Source organism: Dama dama, chromosome 4, assembly GCF_033118175.1.
Source record: "Dama dama isolate Ldn47 chromosome 4, ASM3311817v1, whole genome shotgun sequence".
Taxonomy (NCBI): Eukaryota; Metazoa; Chordata; class Mammalia; order Artiodactyla; family Cervidae; genus Dama; species Dama dama.
Window position 1 is genome coordinate 21,987,377 of NC_083684.1, and position 20,479 is coordinate 22,007,855.

At 37.9% G+C, this 20,479-nt stretch overlaps 1 protein-coding gene across 4 annotated transcripts in view; it reads left to right on the top strand.

The window, feature by feature from the left end:
* Positions 1–20,479, top strand: part of PHKB (phosphorylase kinase regulatory subunit beta) — a 218,252-nt gene that overhangs the window by 81,852 nt on the left and 115,921 nt on the right. For all 4 annotated transcript variants that reach the window (XM_061138445.1, XM_061138447.1, XM_061138444.1 and 1 more), the window contains one exon: positions 7,659–7,722. In XM_061138445.1, coding sequence (XP_060994428.1) covers positions 7,659–7,722 — 64 coding nt within the window. The remainder of the gene's footprint in view (positions 1–7,658; positions 7,723–20,479) is intronic.

Here is a 20,479-nt window from a genome sequence, read left to right on the forward strand (position 1 = left end):
TATATAGAATATATTTACTGGTATAAGATTCTGGGTTGACAGTTCCTTCTTTTAATGCTTAAAAACTCTTATGTCACATCCTTTTAGCTTTGTTTGTTTGTTTTTTTTTTTTTTTTGATAAGCAGTTCACTGTTATTTAATTGCTTTTCCCCTGTAGACATGTTTCCTTTGGATACTGTCAAGATTTTTCTTTTTCTTTAGTTTTCAGAAGTTATGATGTGTCCTGAATGGGTATTTTCATTTTATTTTGTTTGAGTTTCACTTAGCTTTTTGTCTTTTGCTAACTGGGAAATTTTCTGCCATTGTTTCAGATGCTTTTTTTTTTCTTTAAGCTTCATCCTTTTTTTTTTTTTTCTTGTTCAGGAAGCCCAGTGACATGAATGTTAAATCTTTGTTGAAGTCCCACAGGTCTCTGAGATCCTCTTCATTTGTTTTGTTAAGTCTTTTCTCTTTTTTGTTCAGACTAGATAATTTCTATTGTTTTATCTTTCAGGTTAGTTGTTCTTTCTTCTGTCTCCTTCATCCTATTCACTGAGCTTTTTGTTTTGATTATTGTATTTTTCAGTTCTAAAGACTTTGCTGAGATTTCCTATTTCATAGCTGAGCCTTTTTCTTTTCATTTGTTTCACTCATACTCATAATTGCTCACTGAAGCCTTTTCATCACGACTGCTTTAAAGTCTTTGTTAATTTTCACATCTCTCTTGTCTCAGTAGAAGTATGTATTGATATAGATAGATAGCTTTTATTCATTTTGAATAGTTCTGGTTCTAGATATGATGAGTGATTTTTTTTTTTTTTAATTAGTTCCATCACTTCATGGCAAATAGATGGGGAAACAGTGAAAACAGTAGCTGACATTTTTTGGGGGGGGCTCCAAAATCACTGCAGATGGTGAGTGCAGCCATGAAATTAAAAGATGCTTACTCCTTAGAAGGAAAGTTATGACCAACCTAGACAGCATATTAAAAAGCAGAGACATTACTTTGTCAACAAAGGTCCATCTAGTCAAGGCTAGTGTTTTTCCAGTGGTCATGTATGGATGTGAGAGTTGCACCATGAAGAGAGCTGAGCATCAAAGAATTGATGCTTTGGAACTGTGGTGTTGGAGAAGACTCTTGAGAGTCCTTTGGACTGCAAGGAGATCCAACCAGTCCCTCTTAAAGGAGATCAGTCCTGGATGTTCACTGGAAGGACTGATGTTGCGGCTGAAACTTTGGCCACCTGATGCGAAGAGCTGACTCATTGGAAAAGACCCTGATGCTGGGAAAGACTGAGGGCAGGAGGAGAAGGGGATGACAGAGGATGAGATGGTTGGATGGCATCACTGACTCAATGGGCATGAGTTTGGATAATCTCCGGGAGTTGGTGATGGATAGGGAGGCCTGGCATGCTGTGGTTCATGGGGTTGCAAAGAGTCGGATATGACTGAGCCACTGAACTGAATTCAACTGAACTGATGAACATTTAATATATTATAAGACAGTGGGTTTTATTTTTTATTTTAGTTGTATTTTTTTGACACCACCCTGGCAGGGGAAGAGTCTAAACACATCGCCCCATTAATGCCAGTTTTTTGTGTATTGTTGACACCCAATATAGAGACTCCACATTACTGCTGGATCTGGGTTGTCATGTCTAGCTCCCCAGTAGGCTTCAATTAATATCTCCCTGTCTGGGAAGGATAGAAGTATTATTACCTCAGTATAATTTCCAGGCAACCTTCACTTACATGACAAGGAAAAGGGTGTGGCCTCTTTATAATTGGGCATTCATGTGAGTTTTAATTGTCCACTGGACTTCCTCTAGTGCCATCCTCAGAGGAAGGGGAGATTCACCTATTTACTGGTGGGTAGGAATGAAAGTCTAGGCTCTCCGTGTGATGTCCACTGACACTGAGGTGTGAGAATAGAGACTTTTTACCGTCCATCGGGAATGCAAGTCTTGATTTCTTCCTTGGGTTTTTCTGACACCACTACAACTGAGTTGGTTGGATGTTGGGTCCAGTTCCTCATTATAGTCTCAGGAGCATAGAAATCTAAATTTCCCACTCAGTGTATACAAGAGTGGGTGGGGATAGAGTCACAGTTTTTTTGACTGGTTATGGTCTAAAAGTTTTCCATTTTGCTAGGTTGCTCTTTTCCTGGTCCATTGGCTTTTGCTGGGTTTTTTTTTGGTATGTATCTACCTGTATTTCCTAGTTGTTGGTTTATTCAGCTCTAAGTCTGGTATATATATGAGGCAAAAGAAAAAAAAAATGCAAAAGGGAAACTCAGGAGACTCCTTATACTGCTGTTCGTGGGATCCCGTGGTTCCTAGGCAGTCCGCCTTCTCACTATCCTTTTGAGCCTTTTTATATTTGCTTATGTTATGTCTAGTAATAGTTGTAGTAGTAGGTGTTCAGTCATATGTGACTGTTTGCAACCCCATGGACTGTAGCCCACCAGACTCCTTTGTCCATGGGATTCTCCAGGCAAGAATACTGGAGTGGGTTGCCATTCCCTTCTCCAGAGAATCTTCCCAACCCAGGGATTGAACCTGAGTCTCCTGCATTATAGGCAGATTCTTTACTGTCTGAGCTACAGGCAAGTCTCTTATTTTATGTCTAGGGTTTTTAATTGTACTTAGAGAGAGGAATAGGGAAAATTATGTCTACTTTGCCTTCCTTTTCATGTATTTTTAAATTTTTTTCAGTTCTTTGTTCCTTTTTATTGTCAAATAGTATCCCATTATATAGATAAACCACAGTTTGGTTTATCCATTTTCTGTTGATGAACATTTGGTTTGTTGACAGTTTGGGCTATTAAAATAAAGCTGTTGTGAACATTTCAGTACAGCTCTTTTTGTTAATATATGTTTTTATTTCTCTTGGAAAATACATAAGAGTAGAATTCCTGAGTTATATAATAAGTGTTTTAACATTTTAAGAAACTGCCAAACTGTTTTTTGAAAGGAATTTACCATTTTTCATTCCTACCATTCATACCTGCCATCAAACGGCAGAAACTTCAATTGCTCCACATCTTTGTCTATACTTGGTATTGTTAGTATTTTTTAAATTATTCTTATGAGTATGTGGTAATTTTAATTTTTAATTTCTGTTAACTAATTTTATTAAACAACTTTTCATGTACCGTTTACTTTCATATATCTGCATTTTGAAATGTCTGTTAAAATCTCTTTCTCATTTTTAAAGTGGGTTGTTTGAATTCTTACTGAGTTGTTAAAGTTATTTATATATTCTAGATTCTTTTGTGAGATATGGGTTTTTTCTTTTTTTACAGAGTTCAACTTGCCTTTTAATTTTATTAATGGCATATTTATTATGGCATGTAATAAATGGCATGCCATTTATTAATGGCATGTTTTGAAGATCAGATATTAATTCTGATGAAGTCTAATTTATCAAAATTTTTAGGATTAGTTCTTCATTGTGTCTTAGAAATTTTTTCCACTTCAAATTTAGAAATTTTTTCCACTTCAAAATTGTGAAGAGTTTTTTCCTAGGTTTTGTTCTAAAAGATTTCTAGTTTTAGCTTTTACATTTAAGTCTATGATCTATTTCAAATTACTTTTGTGTAGTATGAAGCAAAGATTGAGATTTTTTTTCCCCATGTAGATACTTCACTATTCCAGTACCATTAAAGGCTATTCTTTCTGCATTGACTTACCTGGCTGTTTGATCATGTATATATGGGTCTATTTCTAGACTGTCTTATTGATTTACATGTCTGCCCTGATCTGTACTATATTGCACTGGTAATTGTTGCTTTATGCTAAATTGTGAAATCAAATTGTTCTTCAACGTTTTTTCTGAAGGAATAACTAGCTTTATTTAAATCCAAGAAAAACTATTCTGCCCTACACAGATTGTTCTTATCTTTTCAGAAATGTTTTCTTTTACCGGTATCATCATGGAGCTCTTCTACCTCTGAAGTAGTCCTTCAGGTTTGCTCTCCTTTAAAGAAAACCTTTCTACTGTCCCAGGACATTTTCACATTTATTTTAGAATTAGCTAGTCAGTTTTTACAAAAAATGCCTGTTGACACTTGATTGTGATTGCATTGAATCAGTAGATCATTCTGAAGATAACTGATACTTTAATGATCTTCAATTTTCCAATTCATGAATGTGGGACATCTCTTTATTTGTTTAGGTCTTTTTACTTTTTTCAGAACTGCTTTTCAGTGTTCAGGTCTTGCACATATTTTGTTAAAGTTATGCTAAAATATTTCGAGTTATTTCATGTTATAGTGATACTTATTTTTAATGTTAAATTTCCAAGTGTCTATGGCTAGTGTGTAGAAATAAAATTCATTTTGATAGTGAATTTGTCTCCTGGGACCTTGTTGTTGCTTAGTCTCCAAGTCATGTCCGACTCTTTGTGACCCCAGGGACTGCAGCACGCAGGACTTTGGAGTCCCTCACCATCTCTTGGAGTTTGCCTAAGTTCATGTCCATTGAATCGGTGATGCCATCCAACCATCTCATCCTCTGTTGCTGTTTTCTCCTTCTGCCTTCAACCTTTCCCAGCATCATGGTCTTTCCAATGAACTGACCATTCGCATCAGATGGCCAAAGTACTGGAGCTTCAGTATCAATCTTTCTAATGAGTATTCAGTGTTGGTTTCATTTAAGACCAAATGGTTTGATCTCCTTGCTGTCCAGGGGACTTTCAAGAGTCTTCTCCAGCAGCACAGTTCAGTTCTTTGGCAGTCAGCCTCCTTCATGGGGTAGCTCTCATATCCGTACATGCCTACTGGAAAGACCGTAGCCTTGACTGTATGGACCTTTTTGCTTCCAACACACTGTCTAGTTTTGTCATAGCTTTCTTGTCAAAAAGTAATTATCTTCTAATTTCATAGCTGCAGTCATCATACACAGTGATTTTAGAGCCCAAGAAAAGGAAATCTGTCACTTCTTCTACCTTTCTCCCTTCTATTTGCCATGAAGTGATGAGAGTGGAGGCCATGAACTTAGTTTTTTTAATACCGAGTTTTAAGCTGGCTTTTTCACTCTCTTCCTTCACTCATCAAGAGTTTCTTTAGTTTCTCTTTGCTTTCTGCCATTAGAGTGGTATCATCCGCATAGTACATTTTTGTTGATTCTTAAGGACTCTGGAAAATTCTTCAAGAGAGGGAATACCAGACCACCTGACCTGCCTCCTGAGAAATCTGTATGCATATCAAGAAGCAACAGTTAGAACTGGGCATGGAACAACAGACTGGTTCCAAATAGGAAAAGGAGTAAGTCAAGGCTGTATATTGTCACCCCACTTATTTAACTTACATGCAGAGTACATAATGAAAAATCCTGGGCTGGATGAAGCACAAGCTGGAATCAAGATTGCAGGGAGAAATATCAATAACCTCAGATATGCAGATGACACTACCCTTATGGCAGAAAGCGAAGAAGAAATAAAGAGCCTCTTGATTAAAGTGAAAAAGAAAAGTGAAAAAGTTGGCTTAAAACTCAACATTCAAAAAACTAAGATCATGGCATCCAGTCCCATCACTTCATGGCAAATAGAGGGGGAAACAGTGAGAGACTTTATATTTTTGGGCTCCCAAATCAGTGCAGATTTTTACTGCAGCCATGAAATTAAAAGATGCTTGCTCCTTGGAAGAAAAGTTATGAACAACCTAGACAGCATATTACAAAGCAGAGTCTTTACTTTGCCAACAAAGGTCCATCTAGTCAAAGCTATGGTTTTTCCAGTAGTCTTGTATGGATGTGATTGTTGGACTATAAAGAAAGCTGAGCACCAGAGAATTGATGCTTTTGAACTGTGGTGTTGGAGAAAACTCTTGAGAGTCCCTTGGACAGCAAGGAGATCCAACCAGTCCTTCCTAAAGGAAATCAGTCCTGAATATTCATTGGAAGGACTGATGTTAAAGTTGAAACTCCAATACTTTGGCCACCTGATACAAAGAACTGACTCATTTGAAAAGACCCTGATGCTGGGAAAGTTTGAAGGTGGGAGGAGAAGGGGACAACAGAGGATGAAATGGTTGGATGGCATCACAGACTCAATGGACATGAGTTTGAGTAAGCTCCATGAGTTGGTGATGGACAGGGAAGCCTGGTGTGCTGCAGTCCCTGGGGTTGCCAAGAGTCAGGCACAACTGAGTGACCGAACTGAGCTGAAGGATTTTCTGTGTCTGTGATTATATAACCTGTGGATAAAATCCTGTAGTCTGAGTCATGTACCTTTGTACTTTTAACTTATGTAATAAAAACAAAAAAATCTGTTCTTTGTCTTAGCTCATGTTTGAGTTTCTGGATTTCACTTTATTGCTATAAACTGCATTGCTTTATCAATTCCAAGGTATTTTAATACTTAAAATAGGCCCCTGAAAGTTAATGTGTCAAAATTTTCTTAGGTGTGTCAATTAGGTAGGACATTGAATTATAGTTTTTTTGTTTTCTTCACTGTACCATCCACCTGATCACTATCTCCATAGATTAATTATCCTTTTTAAAAATTGAAGTATAGTTGGTGTACAATATTATGTAAGCATTAGGTATGCAACACAATTTTTAAATTCACAATTTTTAAAGGTTCTGTTTCATTTAAAGTTATAAAACATTGGCTGTATTCCTTCCCATTCATGTATTTTAAAACGTTTCCCAACCAGTTACTATTCTATAGTAAAATTAATGCTTACTTGAGAACATTTCATGTAAACAGCCCATAGAAAATGTAATCATGATAAGATGAATAGCTTAGGATAGTGGTTCTCAGATTTAAAGTGCGTTCAAGCACCTGGAGGGCTTGTTAACACCCCATTCCCAGAAAGCAGTGAGAATTGGCAAGCTTCCAGGTAATGCTGCTGCTCTGAGAACCACACTTTAATAATCACTGCTTTAGAGAAATGATGACAGATCATTAATTTTAAATGACTAATGGAATATGCAGTTGCTTTGAGGAAAAGACAAAAAATTGCAATAAGTAAACTAGATATTAGATCTAAAATATTTAAAGGTTGGTATTTATAAGATGATAGTTTCATGTTTGTAATGAAATTTGGGTCCTCCGATTTTTCAGCACTATCATATGAGATATCTGAGAGGCCAAAGAAGTATACATTTTATTACAAAGAGAAGAATATAGCAAAAAATCAGAGGTATGATGATCCTTTGATCTGTGAGCATAAAATAATGCCATTTCATTGGACCTTACGCAAAGAGTATTTGAATGGGTATATTAAACACTACTCTGTGGCAAGTGCATGATATGCAGAATCTTTTCTAGGGCTCAGAATTGACATGAGAAAAGCTCTATTCATTGATCTGAATGATGATGCCCAGCCTGGTATTACCATGCAAATATCATCATACTACACTTTCTTCTAAACTTAATCATTTTTTCCCCTTGAGTTAGTGAATATAAGTGATACTGGAATTAAGACTACTCCCATCAATAGTATGACCATTTGTCTAAATCTTGGTGAACTTAGAAATATTTTCCCCTGGAGATCACTAACATAAGGAAGAAAAATTAACATAGTGAAATGTCAGGCTGAAGTCTATTGGACATTATTCTTGGGAAGTTGTTATAAGTGTTAATAAAAATGCTTGTGAATATTCATCAGATAACGGTTATTCTTTTATAGACAAATACATCAGAGTTATAAAATATTTCCTTTTCTCTTCTAGCTCTGTTGGCTTAGCAAAAGCAGCTCTAGAAGCAATTAATGGATTCAACCTCTTTGGCAACCAGGTAAAAAAACAGCAATAGCAACAACGAACTTTATTTTTTTGATTGCATGTTTAATTAACTTGGCCATTTATTAACCAAGTCATTCATCATGATCAGAGAATGTCTGGAATTTACATAGCAGCCCATGGTTGAACAACCTTTCCTTTGAATATGATTTGCTTCTTAAATTTTAGTTTTCTAACAACAAAAAAAGATTGCTTAATTTAACAATAAAACTCTTGATAAAGAATTTTCATTTTCCAAGTTCAGTAGCTTTTCTCTCTAGTCTTTTGTTCAACTTTCAAAATTTTTATATATTCCTTGCATTATGTACTAAATATTTTACTTGTCAGTTCCCTTGTTGGTTTCAATTTAACGTATATAGATGTATATTTCATGCAGAGGGGAAATTTGCTTCAGATGTGCAGCCAAGGAATTGGAAATTGGGATCCTAGCTTAACCCTCAACTGACTGTATTCATTTGTCTAAATCTCATTTTCTTTGAGACAAAGGGAAACCCTGAGGATTGCCTTAAATTTTTAACTGATTTCTGCACCTAATCAAGTGACCATGGATTGAGTTGTCAATGGAAGGAATAATATGCAGTAATACTGGTTATTTCTCTGGATCAAGAAGTAGACTAATTTTCTTTAGCAATTTCTGTAAAGATACTCATATAGGATAAATGCAAGGAGAAATACACCAAGACACAGACTAATCAAACTAACAAAGAGTAAACACGAAGAAAGAACATTAAAAGCAGCGAGGGAAAAGCAACAAGTAACATACAAGGGAAATCCCATACTGTTGACAGCTGATCTTTCAGCAGAAACTCTGCAGGCCAGAAGGGAATGACAGGATACATTTAAAGTACCGAAAGGGAAAAATCTACAACCAAGATTACTTTACCTGGCAAGGATCTCATTCAGAATTGATAGAGAAATCAAAAGCTGTACAGATAAGCAAAAATTAAGAGAATTTAGCACCACCAAACCAGCTTGCCAGCAAATGCTAAAGGGATTTCTATAGGCAGGAAACAAGGAAAAAAACCAACAAAAACAAACCCAAAACAATTAAGAAAATGTCAGTTGCTCAGTTGTTTCATTCGTATTCAACTCTTTGCAACCCTATGGACTATAGCCCTCCAGATCCCTCTCTCCATGGGATTCTCCAGGCAAGAATACTGGAATGGGTTGGCATGCCCTTCTCCAGAGGGTCTTTGCAATCCAGTGATTAAACCTGCATCTCTTACATCTGTAGCATTGGCAGGCAGATTCTTTTCAACTAGTGTCACCTGGTAAGCCCTATATCAATAATTACTTTAAATGTAAATGGATTAAATGCTCCACCCAAAAGACACAGACTGACTGAATGGATACAAAAACACCCCTAAATATGTTATCTACAAGAAACCAACTTCAGACCTAGAGACACATACAGACTGAAAGAGAGAGGGTAAAAAAGATATTCCATACAAATGGAAGTCAGAAATAAGCCAAAGTAACAATTCTCATGGGTGTCTCTGGTGGCTCAAATGGTAAAAAGTCTGCCTGCAATGCAGGAAACCTGGGTTCAATCCCTGGATTGGGAAGATCCCTTGGAGGAGGGCATGGCATCCCACTTAAGTATTCTTGCCTGGAGAAACCCCATGGGCAGAGGAGCCTGGCGGGCTACAGTCCATGGGGTTGCAAAGATTGAGACACAACTGAACAACTAAACACAGCACATCAATGCTCATATCAGACAAAACAGACCTTAAACTAAAGAATCTTAAAAGAGACAAAGAAAGACACTACATAAACATCAAGGGATCAATCCAAGAAGAACACATAACAATTTTAAATATTTATGCACACAACATAGGAGCGAACACCTCAGTACATAAGGCAAACACTAACAGATATAAAAGGGGAAATTGACTGTAACACAATAATACTAGGGGACTTTTAACACCCCACTTAACACCAGTGGACAGATCATCAAAACAGAAAATTAATAAGGAAACACAAGCCTTAAATTACACATTAGATCAGGTAAACCTAATTGATACTTCAGGACATTCCATTCAAATGCAGAAGAATACATTTTCTTCTCAAGTGCACATGGAACATTCTCTAGGATAGACCACATCTTGGGTCACAAGTCAAGCCTCAATCTTTTCTGACCTCAATGCTATGAAACTAGATATCAGTTACAGGGAAAAAACTGTAACAAACACAAGCACATGAAGATTAAACAACACAAACACATGGAGATTAAGCAATATGTTTATAAATAACCAACAGGTTACTGAAGAAATAAAAAGGGAAATCAAAAATTCTTAGAAACAAATGACAATGAAAACACAATGATGGAAAACCTATGGAGTGCAGCAAAAACAGTTCTAAGATGAAAGTATAGCAATACAAAAAACAAGAAAAACATCATAGACAGTGTAACTTTACAGCTAAAACAGCCAGAAAAAAGAAGAACAAAAAGACCCCAAAGTTAGTAGAAGGAAAGAAATCATAAAGATGAGAGCAGAAATAAATGAAAAAAGAAATGAAGGAAACAACAATAAAGATTAATAAAACTAAAAGCTGGTTTTTTGAAGGTAGAAGAATCAAATCAACACAATTAGAAATGAAAAAGGAGAGGTTACAGCAGACAACACAGAAATACAAAGGATCATAAGAGACTATTATGAGCAACTATATATGCCAACAAAATGGACAACCTTGAAGACAAGAACAGAGTCTTCGAAAAGTTCAACCTTCCAAGACTAAACTAGGAAGAAATAAATATTATGAGCAAACCAATGACAAGCACTGAAACTGAAACTGTGATTAAAAAATTTCCCAAAAACCAAAACCCCAGGGCCAGCTGACTTCACCAGTGAATTTTATTCAACATTTAGAGAAGAGCTAATACCTATCCTTCTCAAACTGCTCCAAAAAAATTGCAGAAGAAGGAGTACTGCCAAACTCATTCTATGATGATATCAAAACCAGACAAAGACATCACAAAAAAAGAAAATTACAGGCCAGTAACACTGATGAACATAAATGCAAAAATTTTTCAACAAAATTCTAACAGGCAGAATCCAACAACACATTAAACATGTAGTACGCTATAATCAAGTTCTGTTTTTCCCAGGGATGCAAGGATTCTTCATTATATGCAAATCAATCAATGTGATATACTGTATTAACAGATTGAAAGATTAAAAACCATATGATCTCAATAAATGCAGAAAAAGCTTTTGACAAAATTCAGCACTCATTTATGGCAAAAAACTCTTCAAAAAATGGGCATAGAAGGAACCTACCTGAACATAATAAAGGCCATATATGATAAACCAACAGCAAACATTATTTTCAATGGTGAAAATCTGAAAGCATTTCCTCCAAGATCAGGAACAAGACAAGGGTGCCCATTCTTGCCAATGTTATTCAACATAATTTTAGAAGTCCTAGCCACAGCAGTCAGAGAAGAAAAAGAAATGTAAGGAATCCAGATTACAAAAGAAGTAAAACTCTCAGTTTGCAGATGACATGATACTGTAAGAACACCGTGACAAGACAAAGGGGCACCGGAGTATCAAAAGGCTTTTATTGGGCAATCGCTCCCGGCAGAGCTCCCACGCGCGAGCAAGGGAAAAAACGGGAGTCTGCAATCTGCGGGGAGGCGGGGCAACACCTATATACCCCGGTGGATACGGAAGTGGCAGGACCAAGGTGCTGATTGGACCTCTAGGTCCCGCGTCGGTTTTTCGATTGGCCGGAGTCTTGGCGCCTTCACGTCCATCAGTCTGCCTGGCAACGGGCTGTTGATTGGTGGATATCTGTCGGGGGCTTATCTGAGACCTTTCCGCGGGGGGCTTCTCCGTCAGTCCGGCCGGCGGTCAGCATGACCTTTCAGATACTATACATAGAAAACCCTAAAAATATTATCAGAAAATTACTAGAGCTAATTAGTGAATTTAGTAAAATTGCAGGACACAAAATCAATACACATAAATCATTTACATCCCTATATACTAACAATGAAAAATCAGAAAGAGAAATTAAGAAAAATCCCATTCACCGTTACAACAAAAAGAATCAAATGCCTAGGAATAATCCTACCAAAGAAGCAAGATTTGTATACAGAAAACTATAAGACCCTGATGAAAGAAATCAAGGATGACATAAACAGATGGAGAGATATTGCATTTTCATGGGTATAAGGAATCAGTATTGTGAAAACAACTTTATTACCAGAAACAATCTGCAAATTCAGTGCAATCTCTATCAAATTACCAATGTCATTTTTCACAAAGCTAGAACAAAAAAATTCACAATTTGTATGGAAACACAAGAGACCCCAAATAGCCAAAACAATCTTGAGAAAGAAGAATGGCACTGAAGGAACCAACCTTCTTTACTTCAGACTATACTACAAAGCTGCCGTCATCAAGACAGTATGATACTGTCAGAAAAAAAGCAAAAATTTAGACCAATGAAACAAGATAGAAAGCCCAGAGATAAACCCATGCACCGACAGACACCTTGTCTTGTAGAGGAGGCAAGAAAATGCAATGAAGCAAAGAAACTCTCTTCAATAAGTGGTGTCAGGAAAACTGGACAGCTGTGTGTAAAAGAATGAAATTAGAACACTCCCTAACACCATACACAAAGATAAACTCAAAATGGATTAAAGACCTAAATGTAAGACCAGAAACTATAAAACTCTTAGAGGAAAACATAGGCAGAACACTGTGACATAAATCTCAGCAAGATCCTCTATGACCCACCTCCTACAGTTATGGAAATAAAAATAAACCATGGGACCTAATTAAACTTAAAAGCTTTTGCATAGTAAAGGAAGCTTATAAACAAAGTGAAAAGACAATGCTCAGGAAGGGAGAAAATAATTGCAAATTAAACAACTGACAAAGCATTTCCAAAATATAAAAGCAGCTCTTACAACTCAATACCAGAAAAACAAACCACCCCATCAAAAATTGGGCAGACGGCCTAAACAGACATTTCTCAATGAAGGCAAAGAGAAGACCAATAAACACATAAAAATATGCTCAACATCACTCATTATTAGAGAAATGCAAGTCAAAACTGCTGTGAGATATTACCTCACACCTCAGAATGGCCGTCATCAAAAAATCTACCAACAGTGGATGCTGGAGAGGGTGTGGAGCAAAGGGAACCTCCTAGCACTGTTCATGGAAATGTAAATTGATACAATAACTGTAGAGAACAATATGGAGAGTCCTTAAAAAACTAAGGATAAAGCTACCTTATGACACAACAATCCTGCTACTGGGCATATACCCTGAGAAAACCATATTGAAAATGACACATGTGCCCCAGTGTTCACTGCAACGATATTTACAATAGCCAGGACATGGAAGCAACCTAGATGTCAATTGACAGATGAATGGATGAAGAACCGTGGTACATACACACAATGGAGTATTACTCAGCCATAGAAACGAGCACATTTGAGTCCATTCTAATGAGGTGGATGAACCTAGAACCTATGATAGAAAGTGAAGTAAATCAGAATCAGAAAAACTAATACTGTATATTAACACATACATATGGAATCTAGAAAGATGGTACTGGTGAACCTATTTGCAGGGCAGCAGTGGAGATGCAGACATGGAGAACAGACTTGTGGACACAGAGGTGAAGGAGAGTGTGAGACAAATTGAGAGAGTAGCATGGAAATATACAAACTACCATATGTAAACTAGATCAGTAACCTCAGATGTGCAGATGATACCAGCCTAATGGCAGAAAGCAAAGAGGAACTAAAGAACCTCTTGATGAAGAGGAAAGGGGACAGTGAAAAATCTGACTTAAAACTCAACATTCACGAAACTAAAATCATGGCATCTGGTCCTGTCACTTCATGTCAAACAGTTGGGGAAACAATGGAACAGTAACAAACTATTTTTGGGGGCTCCAAAATCACTGCAGATGGTGACTGTAGCCATGAAATTAAAAGATGCTTGCTCCTTGGAAGAGAAGCTATGACCAACCTAGACAGCGTATTATAAAGCAGAGATATCACTTTGCTGACGTTAAGTCTGTATAGTCAAAGCTATGGTTTTTCCAGTAGTCATGTACGGATATGAGAGTTGGACCATAAATAAGGCTGAGCACTGAAGAATTGATGCTTTTGAACTGTGATGCTAGAGGAGACTCTTGAAAGTCCCTTGGACAGCAAGGAGATCAAACCTGTCAATCCCAAAGGAAATTAACCCTGAATATTCATTGGAAGCACTGATGCTAGAGATGAAGCTCTAATGCTTTGGCCACCTGATGTGAAGAGCCAACTTATTGAAAAAGATTCTGATGCTGGGAAAGATTGAAGGCAGGAGGAGAAGGTGATGACAGGATGAGATGATTGGATGGCATCACTGATTCAATGGATTTGAGTTTGAGCAAACTCCCGGAGATAGTGAAGGACAGGGATGCCTGACAGGCTGCAGTCCATGGAGTCACAAAGAATCGGACACTACTGAGCTACTGAACAACAATGTAAAATAGATAGCCAGTGGGGATTTGCTGTGTGACTCAGGGAGCTCGGACTGGTGCTCCGTGACAACCTAGAGGCGTCTCGTATAGTGGGAGGCGGGAGGGGGTTTCAAGGGGAGAGGACATATGCATGCCTGTGGCTGATGTGAGTGTATGGCAGAAACCAACACCATATTGTAAGGCAGTTATCCTTCAACTAGAAATAAATTTTTTTTTCAATGGGAGGGCAGAGGAAGTGTCCAGCTAATATCATAATTAACCATAAGCTATTCAGTGCTAATCAAATCAGTGAAGATACATTTTAAGAACTTAGACATGTAAAATATGACATGGATTTTGTTATGGCAATTATAATACCATGTACTTGCATTTAAGAAAGTTTCAAGTTGAAGTTAGACAGAAGCAGTTACTCGTTCTGGGTGCCCAAGACGTGACTCTAAATCACTCTCTTCCACATTCTTTTTTCTCTCGAGACCTCTGGCTAGAGAAGTGGAGGGATAAGAGCTCATAAAAATGTGGGGGTGTATGAGCCTATTGAAAACCATGAGAATTAATACTATGCCTCTTCTGGAGAGTTTTGGTCCTCTGGCTTTGATCCCTTGGCTTATAACCACATTTCTCTCTCTCTTAAGAGTCAACATACTCATGGAAATCCTACATATATCCTTCAATTCTTTTCATTTCCTTTTACCCCCTGTCTTACTCTCAATATATTCCTTTAAATATGTGTGTGAATATAATATGTGTGTATAAATATTTAAAGAATATATGTTTTTATATATATAGACAGATAAGGATGGATGAAAGAAGTTGAGTGAGGGGAGTAGGAATCTGGCATAAAGGAATGGAATTGTATTCAGGATCAAGACACAGGATCACTGTGTGCTCCTAATCCTCCAGTGAGCTTGTGACTTTGGCTAGATAAGTCTTAGTTTTCTCACTGAAAAAGATAGCAATATTGGCACTAACTCAGAAAGTAGTGTTGCAAATAAAAAGTAACTTAACATCACTCAATTCAGTCACTCAGTCATGTCCAGCTCTTTGTGACCCCATGGACTGCAGCACGCCAGGCTTACCTGTCCATCACCAACTCCCGGAGCTTACTCAAACTCATGTCCATCCAGTCAGTGATGCCATCCAACCATCTCATCCTCTGTGGTCCCCTTCTGTTCCTGCCTTCAATCTTTCCCAGCATAAGAGTCTTTTCTAATGAGTTGGCTCTTCATATCAGGTGGCCAAAGTATTGGAGTTTTGGCTTCAGCATCAGTCCTTCCAATGAATTTCCATTAGGATTGACTGGTTTGATATCCTTGCAGTCCAAGGGATGCTCAAGAGTCTTCAACAATACAGTTGAAAAGCATTAATTCTTTGGCACTCACCCTTCTTTATGATCCAACTCTCAAATCCGTACATGATGACTGGGAAAACCGTACTTTGACTATACAGACCTGTGTCGACAAAGTAAGGTTCAGCTTTTTAATATGCTGTCTAGGTTGGTCATAGGTTTTCTTCCAAGGAGCAAGCATCTTTTAATTTCATGGCTGCAGTCACCATCCGCACTGATTTTGGAGCACAAGAAAATAAAGTCTGTCACTGTTCCATTGTTTCCCCATCTATTTGCCATGAAGTGATGGGACCGGATGCCATGATCTTAGTTTTTTAAACGTTGAGTTTTAAGCCAGCATTTTCACTCTCCTCTTTCAGTTTCATCAAAAGTCTGTTTAGTTCCTCTTTGCTTTCTGATTTAAGAGTGGTGTCATCTTCATATCTGAGGTTATTGATATTTCTCACAGCAATCTTGATACCAACTTGTGCTTCATCCAGCCCAGCATTACTCATGATGTACATACTCTGCATGTAAGTTAAATAAACAGGGTGACAATATACAGACTTGATGTACTCCTTTCCCAGTTTGAAATCAATCTGTTGTTCCATCTGTGTTTCTGACTGTTCCTTCTCAACCTGCATACAGATTTTTTAAGAGGCAGGTCAGATGGTCTCATATTCTCATCTCTTATAGAATTTTCCGCAGTCTGTTGTGACCTACACAGTCAAAGGCTTTGGCATATTTAATGAAGCAGAAGTAGATGTTTTTCTGGAATTTTCTTGCTTTTTCTATGATCCAGCAGATGTTGGCAATTTGATCCCTAGTACCTCTGCCTTTTCCAAATCCAGTTTGTATATCTGAAAGTTCTCAGTTCATGTACTGTGGAGGCCTGGCTTGGAGAATTTTGAGATTTTGAGCATTACTTTGCTAGTGTGTGAGATGAGTGCAGTTGTGCGGTAGTTTGAACTTTCTTTGGGATTGGAATGAAAACTGACCTTTTCCAGTCCTGTGGCCTCTGCTGAGTTTTCCAAATATGCTGGCATATTGAGTGCAGGACTTTCACAGCATCATCCTTTAGGATTTGAAATAGCTCAGCTGGAATCTCATCACCTGCTTTGTTCATAGTGATGCTTCCTAAAACCCTATTGACTGCACTCCAGGATGTCTGGCTCTAGGTGAGTGATCACACCATCATGGTTATCTGGGTCATTAAGGTCTTTTTTGTATAGTTCTTCTGTGTATTCTTGCCAGCTCTTCTTAAAATCTTTTGCTTTTGTTAGGTCCATACTGTTTCTGTCCTTTATTGTCCCCATATTTGCAAGAAATGTTCCCTTGGTATTTCTAAGAGATCTCTACTCTTTCCCATTCTGTTGTTTTCCTCTATTGCTTTGCATTGTTCGCTCAGGAAGGCTTTCTTACCTCTCCTTGCTATTCTTTGGAACTCTGCATTCAGATGGGTGTATCTTTCCTTTTCTCATTTGCCTTTCACTTTTCTTCTTTTCTCAACTATTTGTAAGGCCTCCTCAGACAACCATTTTGCCTTTTTGCATTTCTTTTTCTTGGGGATGGTTTTGATCTCTGCCTCCTGTACAGTGTTAGGAACCTCCATCCATAGTTCTTCAGGTACTGTATTAGAGCTAATCCCTTGAAACTGTTTGTCACTTCCATTGTGTAATCGTAAGGGATTTCATTTAGGTCATACCTGAATGGCCTAGTGGTTTTCCTCACTTACTTCAATTTAAGTCTGAAATTTGCGAAAAGGAGTTTGTGATCTGACCCCAGTCAGCACCCGGTCTTATTTTTGCTGACTGTATAGAGCTTCTCCATCTTTGACTACAAAGAATATAGTCAATCTGATTTTGCTATTGACCACGTAGTGATGTCCAGGTGTAGAGTCATCTCTTGTGTTGTTGGAAGAGGGTGTTTGGTATGACCGGTGCATTTTCTTGGCCAAACTCTGTTAGCCTTTGCCCTGCTTCATTTTGTACTCCAAGGCCAAACTTTCTTGTTACTCCACTTATCTGTTGACCTCCTACTTTTGCATTCCAATCCCCTGTAATGAAAAGAACATATATTTTGGTGTTAGTTCTAGAAGGTCTTGTAGGTCATCATAGAAACATTCAACTTCAGCTTCTTAGGCATTAGTGGCTGGGGCGTAGACTTGGATTACTGTGATACTGAATGGTTTGCCTTGGAAACAGAGATCATTCTGTCATTTTTGAGATTGCACTCAATACTGCAACTGGGTTCCTTTTGTTGACTATTAGGGCTACTGCTTTTTTTCTAAGGGATTCTTGCCCACAGAAGTTAGATATAATGGTCATCTGAACTCACTTTGCCCATTCCAGTCCATTTAGTTCACACTGCATCCCTAGGACTTACTTATTCTATAAATGGAAACTTCTACCCTTTTACCACACCATTTTCTTCTTAACTATTGATCTTGTGAAGGAGGTATCTACTTCATGAATTCTTGCCCTTTGTGTGCTTTGGTGTTTGAGTGAAGACAAAAATTAATTTTTATTTTGGGAAATTGTTGGGTGGAATATGCCTTTAACTTTCGTTATTGTATGTCTCTACATATTCCTTCGTTCATTTTATAGAGACAGTAACATGGAAACTGACATTGCTCTCTGTTAAATAGGAGAGCCAACAGGAATTTTCTGTATGACTCAGGGAATTCAAGCAGCCGCTCTGTATCAGCATAGAGGTATGGGATGGGGAGGGAGATGGGATGGAGGTTCAAGAGGGAGGGCACATATGTATACCTGTAGCTGATTCCTGTTGATGTTTGACAGAAAACAACAAAATTCTGTCAAGCAATTATCGTTCAATTAAAAAATAATTTAAAAAAAAATTTCCAGATTTGCTTTAATTTAAAGAAAAAGGACTCATCATTTAAATCTTTACTCTGAAACTATTTTCAAAACATATTTTTGTTTGGGAGAAAATAAGAAAATTTGATCAATTTAATTTTTCTAGTAAGTTTATAACAAAGGCTTCTTGGCTGAAAGGGGAAGAGGAGAGTGAAAACGTTGGCTTAAAACTCAGCATTCAAAAAAGTAAGATCATGGCATCTAGTCCTATCACTTCATGGCAAATAGATGGGGAAACAGTGGAAACAGTTTATTTTGGGGGGCTCTAAAATCACTGCAGATTGTGACTGTAGTCATGAAACTAAGGACGCTTGCTCCTTGGAAGAAAAGCTATAACCAACTTAGACAGCATATTGAAAAGCAGAGACATCACTTTGCCAACAAAGGTCTGTCTAGTCAAAGCTATGGTTTTTCCAGTAGTCATGTGTGGATGTGAGAGTTGAACTGTAAAGAAAGCTGAATGCTGAAGAATTGATGCTTTTGAACTGTGGTGTTGGAGAAGACTCTTAAGAGTCCCTTGAACTGCGAGGAAATCAAACCAGTCCTTCCTAAAAGAAATCAGCCCTGAATATGCATTGGAAGGACTGATGTTGAAGCTGAAACTCTAATACTTTGGCCACTGATGCGAAGAACTGACTCATTTGAAAAGACCCTGATGCTGGGAAAAATTGAAGTCAGGATGAGAAGAGGACGACATAGGATGAGATGGTTGGATGGCATCACTGACTTGATGGATATGAGTTTGAGCAAGCTCTGGGAGTTGGTGATGAACAGGGAAGCCTGGCGTGCTGCAGGCTGTGGGGTCACAAAGAGTTGGACACGATGATCAACTGAACTGAACTGAGCATTTAGAAATTTATTCGTATTTGACCATATATGTAGTGATATATAAATGAATATAGTGATATATAAATATTTGACAATACTTAAGTAAATCATAATTTATACTTAGTGAATGTCACAGACATCAGCAACATTTTTGTGATTCTTGAATCTGAGTCTCAGCTCTGTTCTTCTAAAGTCCTAAGAATTAACACTCACGTTCATCTCCCTCTATCGCCTGAAAATTCCTTTAACAATATGTGAGTAGGATTTCCTTCGGTGAGAGGGGCTGCTGGAATCTATTGTTTGGTCAGTAAGTAAAAGCTGGCTGTTTACATGCCCACTTCCACCACTGCCATAGTACAGAGGGGCAGTTTCCAAATTAGTAAAAGTCATTTCTGCAGAATATGTCTCTAGGCTGTGCCAAAGAGCTATAGGACAGCCTAATGCTGAACTAAATAAGAAAGTTTCCTGATCATGGTGATGTGGTTTTATTTCCAGGAGAATAGAAAAGGTCATGTATGGTACATATACTGATCAGTTTCATCTTGGTTTATCTTTGAGGATAGTACACGCATTAGATCAGGTTCGGAGAAATTGCTAATGAGAAAAAGAAAGGCCTGGGTAGCACTTTAAATCATTTCACTTTGCATTGAGAATAAAGGGGTCATCTTATGGTCATGTTACCTGCCAGGTTTCTTGGCCTTCTTAATCAATAGGAATTGATCATAAACCAGACAAGAAATTCAGGCAAGGCTTTTTTGAGTTCCTTACTGCAGCAGGGAGGAGCAAGGACAAGTAACATGTTCCCTTGCTCATTGGCTGTGGGGGATCAAACTGGTTCTTTATATGTTGTTACGTTAGAGGTGTGTCCAGGGATCAGGCCTGAGGGGTGACTTAGGTGATTTACCCACCCCTTTGGTGGTGGTGTCTGCAGGGAGCTTGCCGGTCAGTGCCCTAATTTTGCTCCAAGCTCTTCAGAAGTAGCAGTTGGGTTTCATGGTTTCTTTGTATCTTTTGTCCAGAATTTACCCCAGTTGCTTGTGCACAATTATTTTTAGTCTCTTGTAGTTTTTTTGTATTTTGTTCTTTGAGGAGATTTTTGTCCAGGTGCCAGAACTGCAGCATAGGTCCCAGGTCCCATCCTGCTTTAGTTTAGATGCCACCTTATCATAGGTACCATCTCAGAAGTATTTGTTGTGGTCATAGAGACCTGGATAGATGGTTTAGTA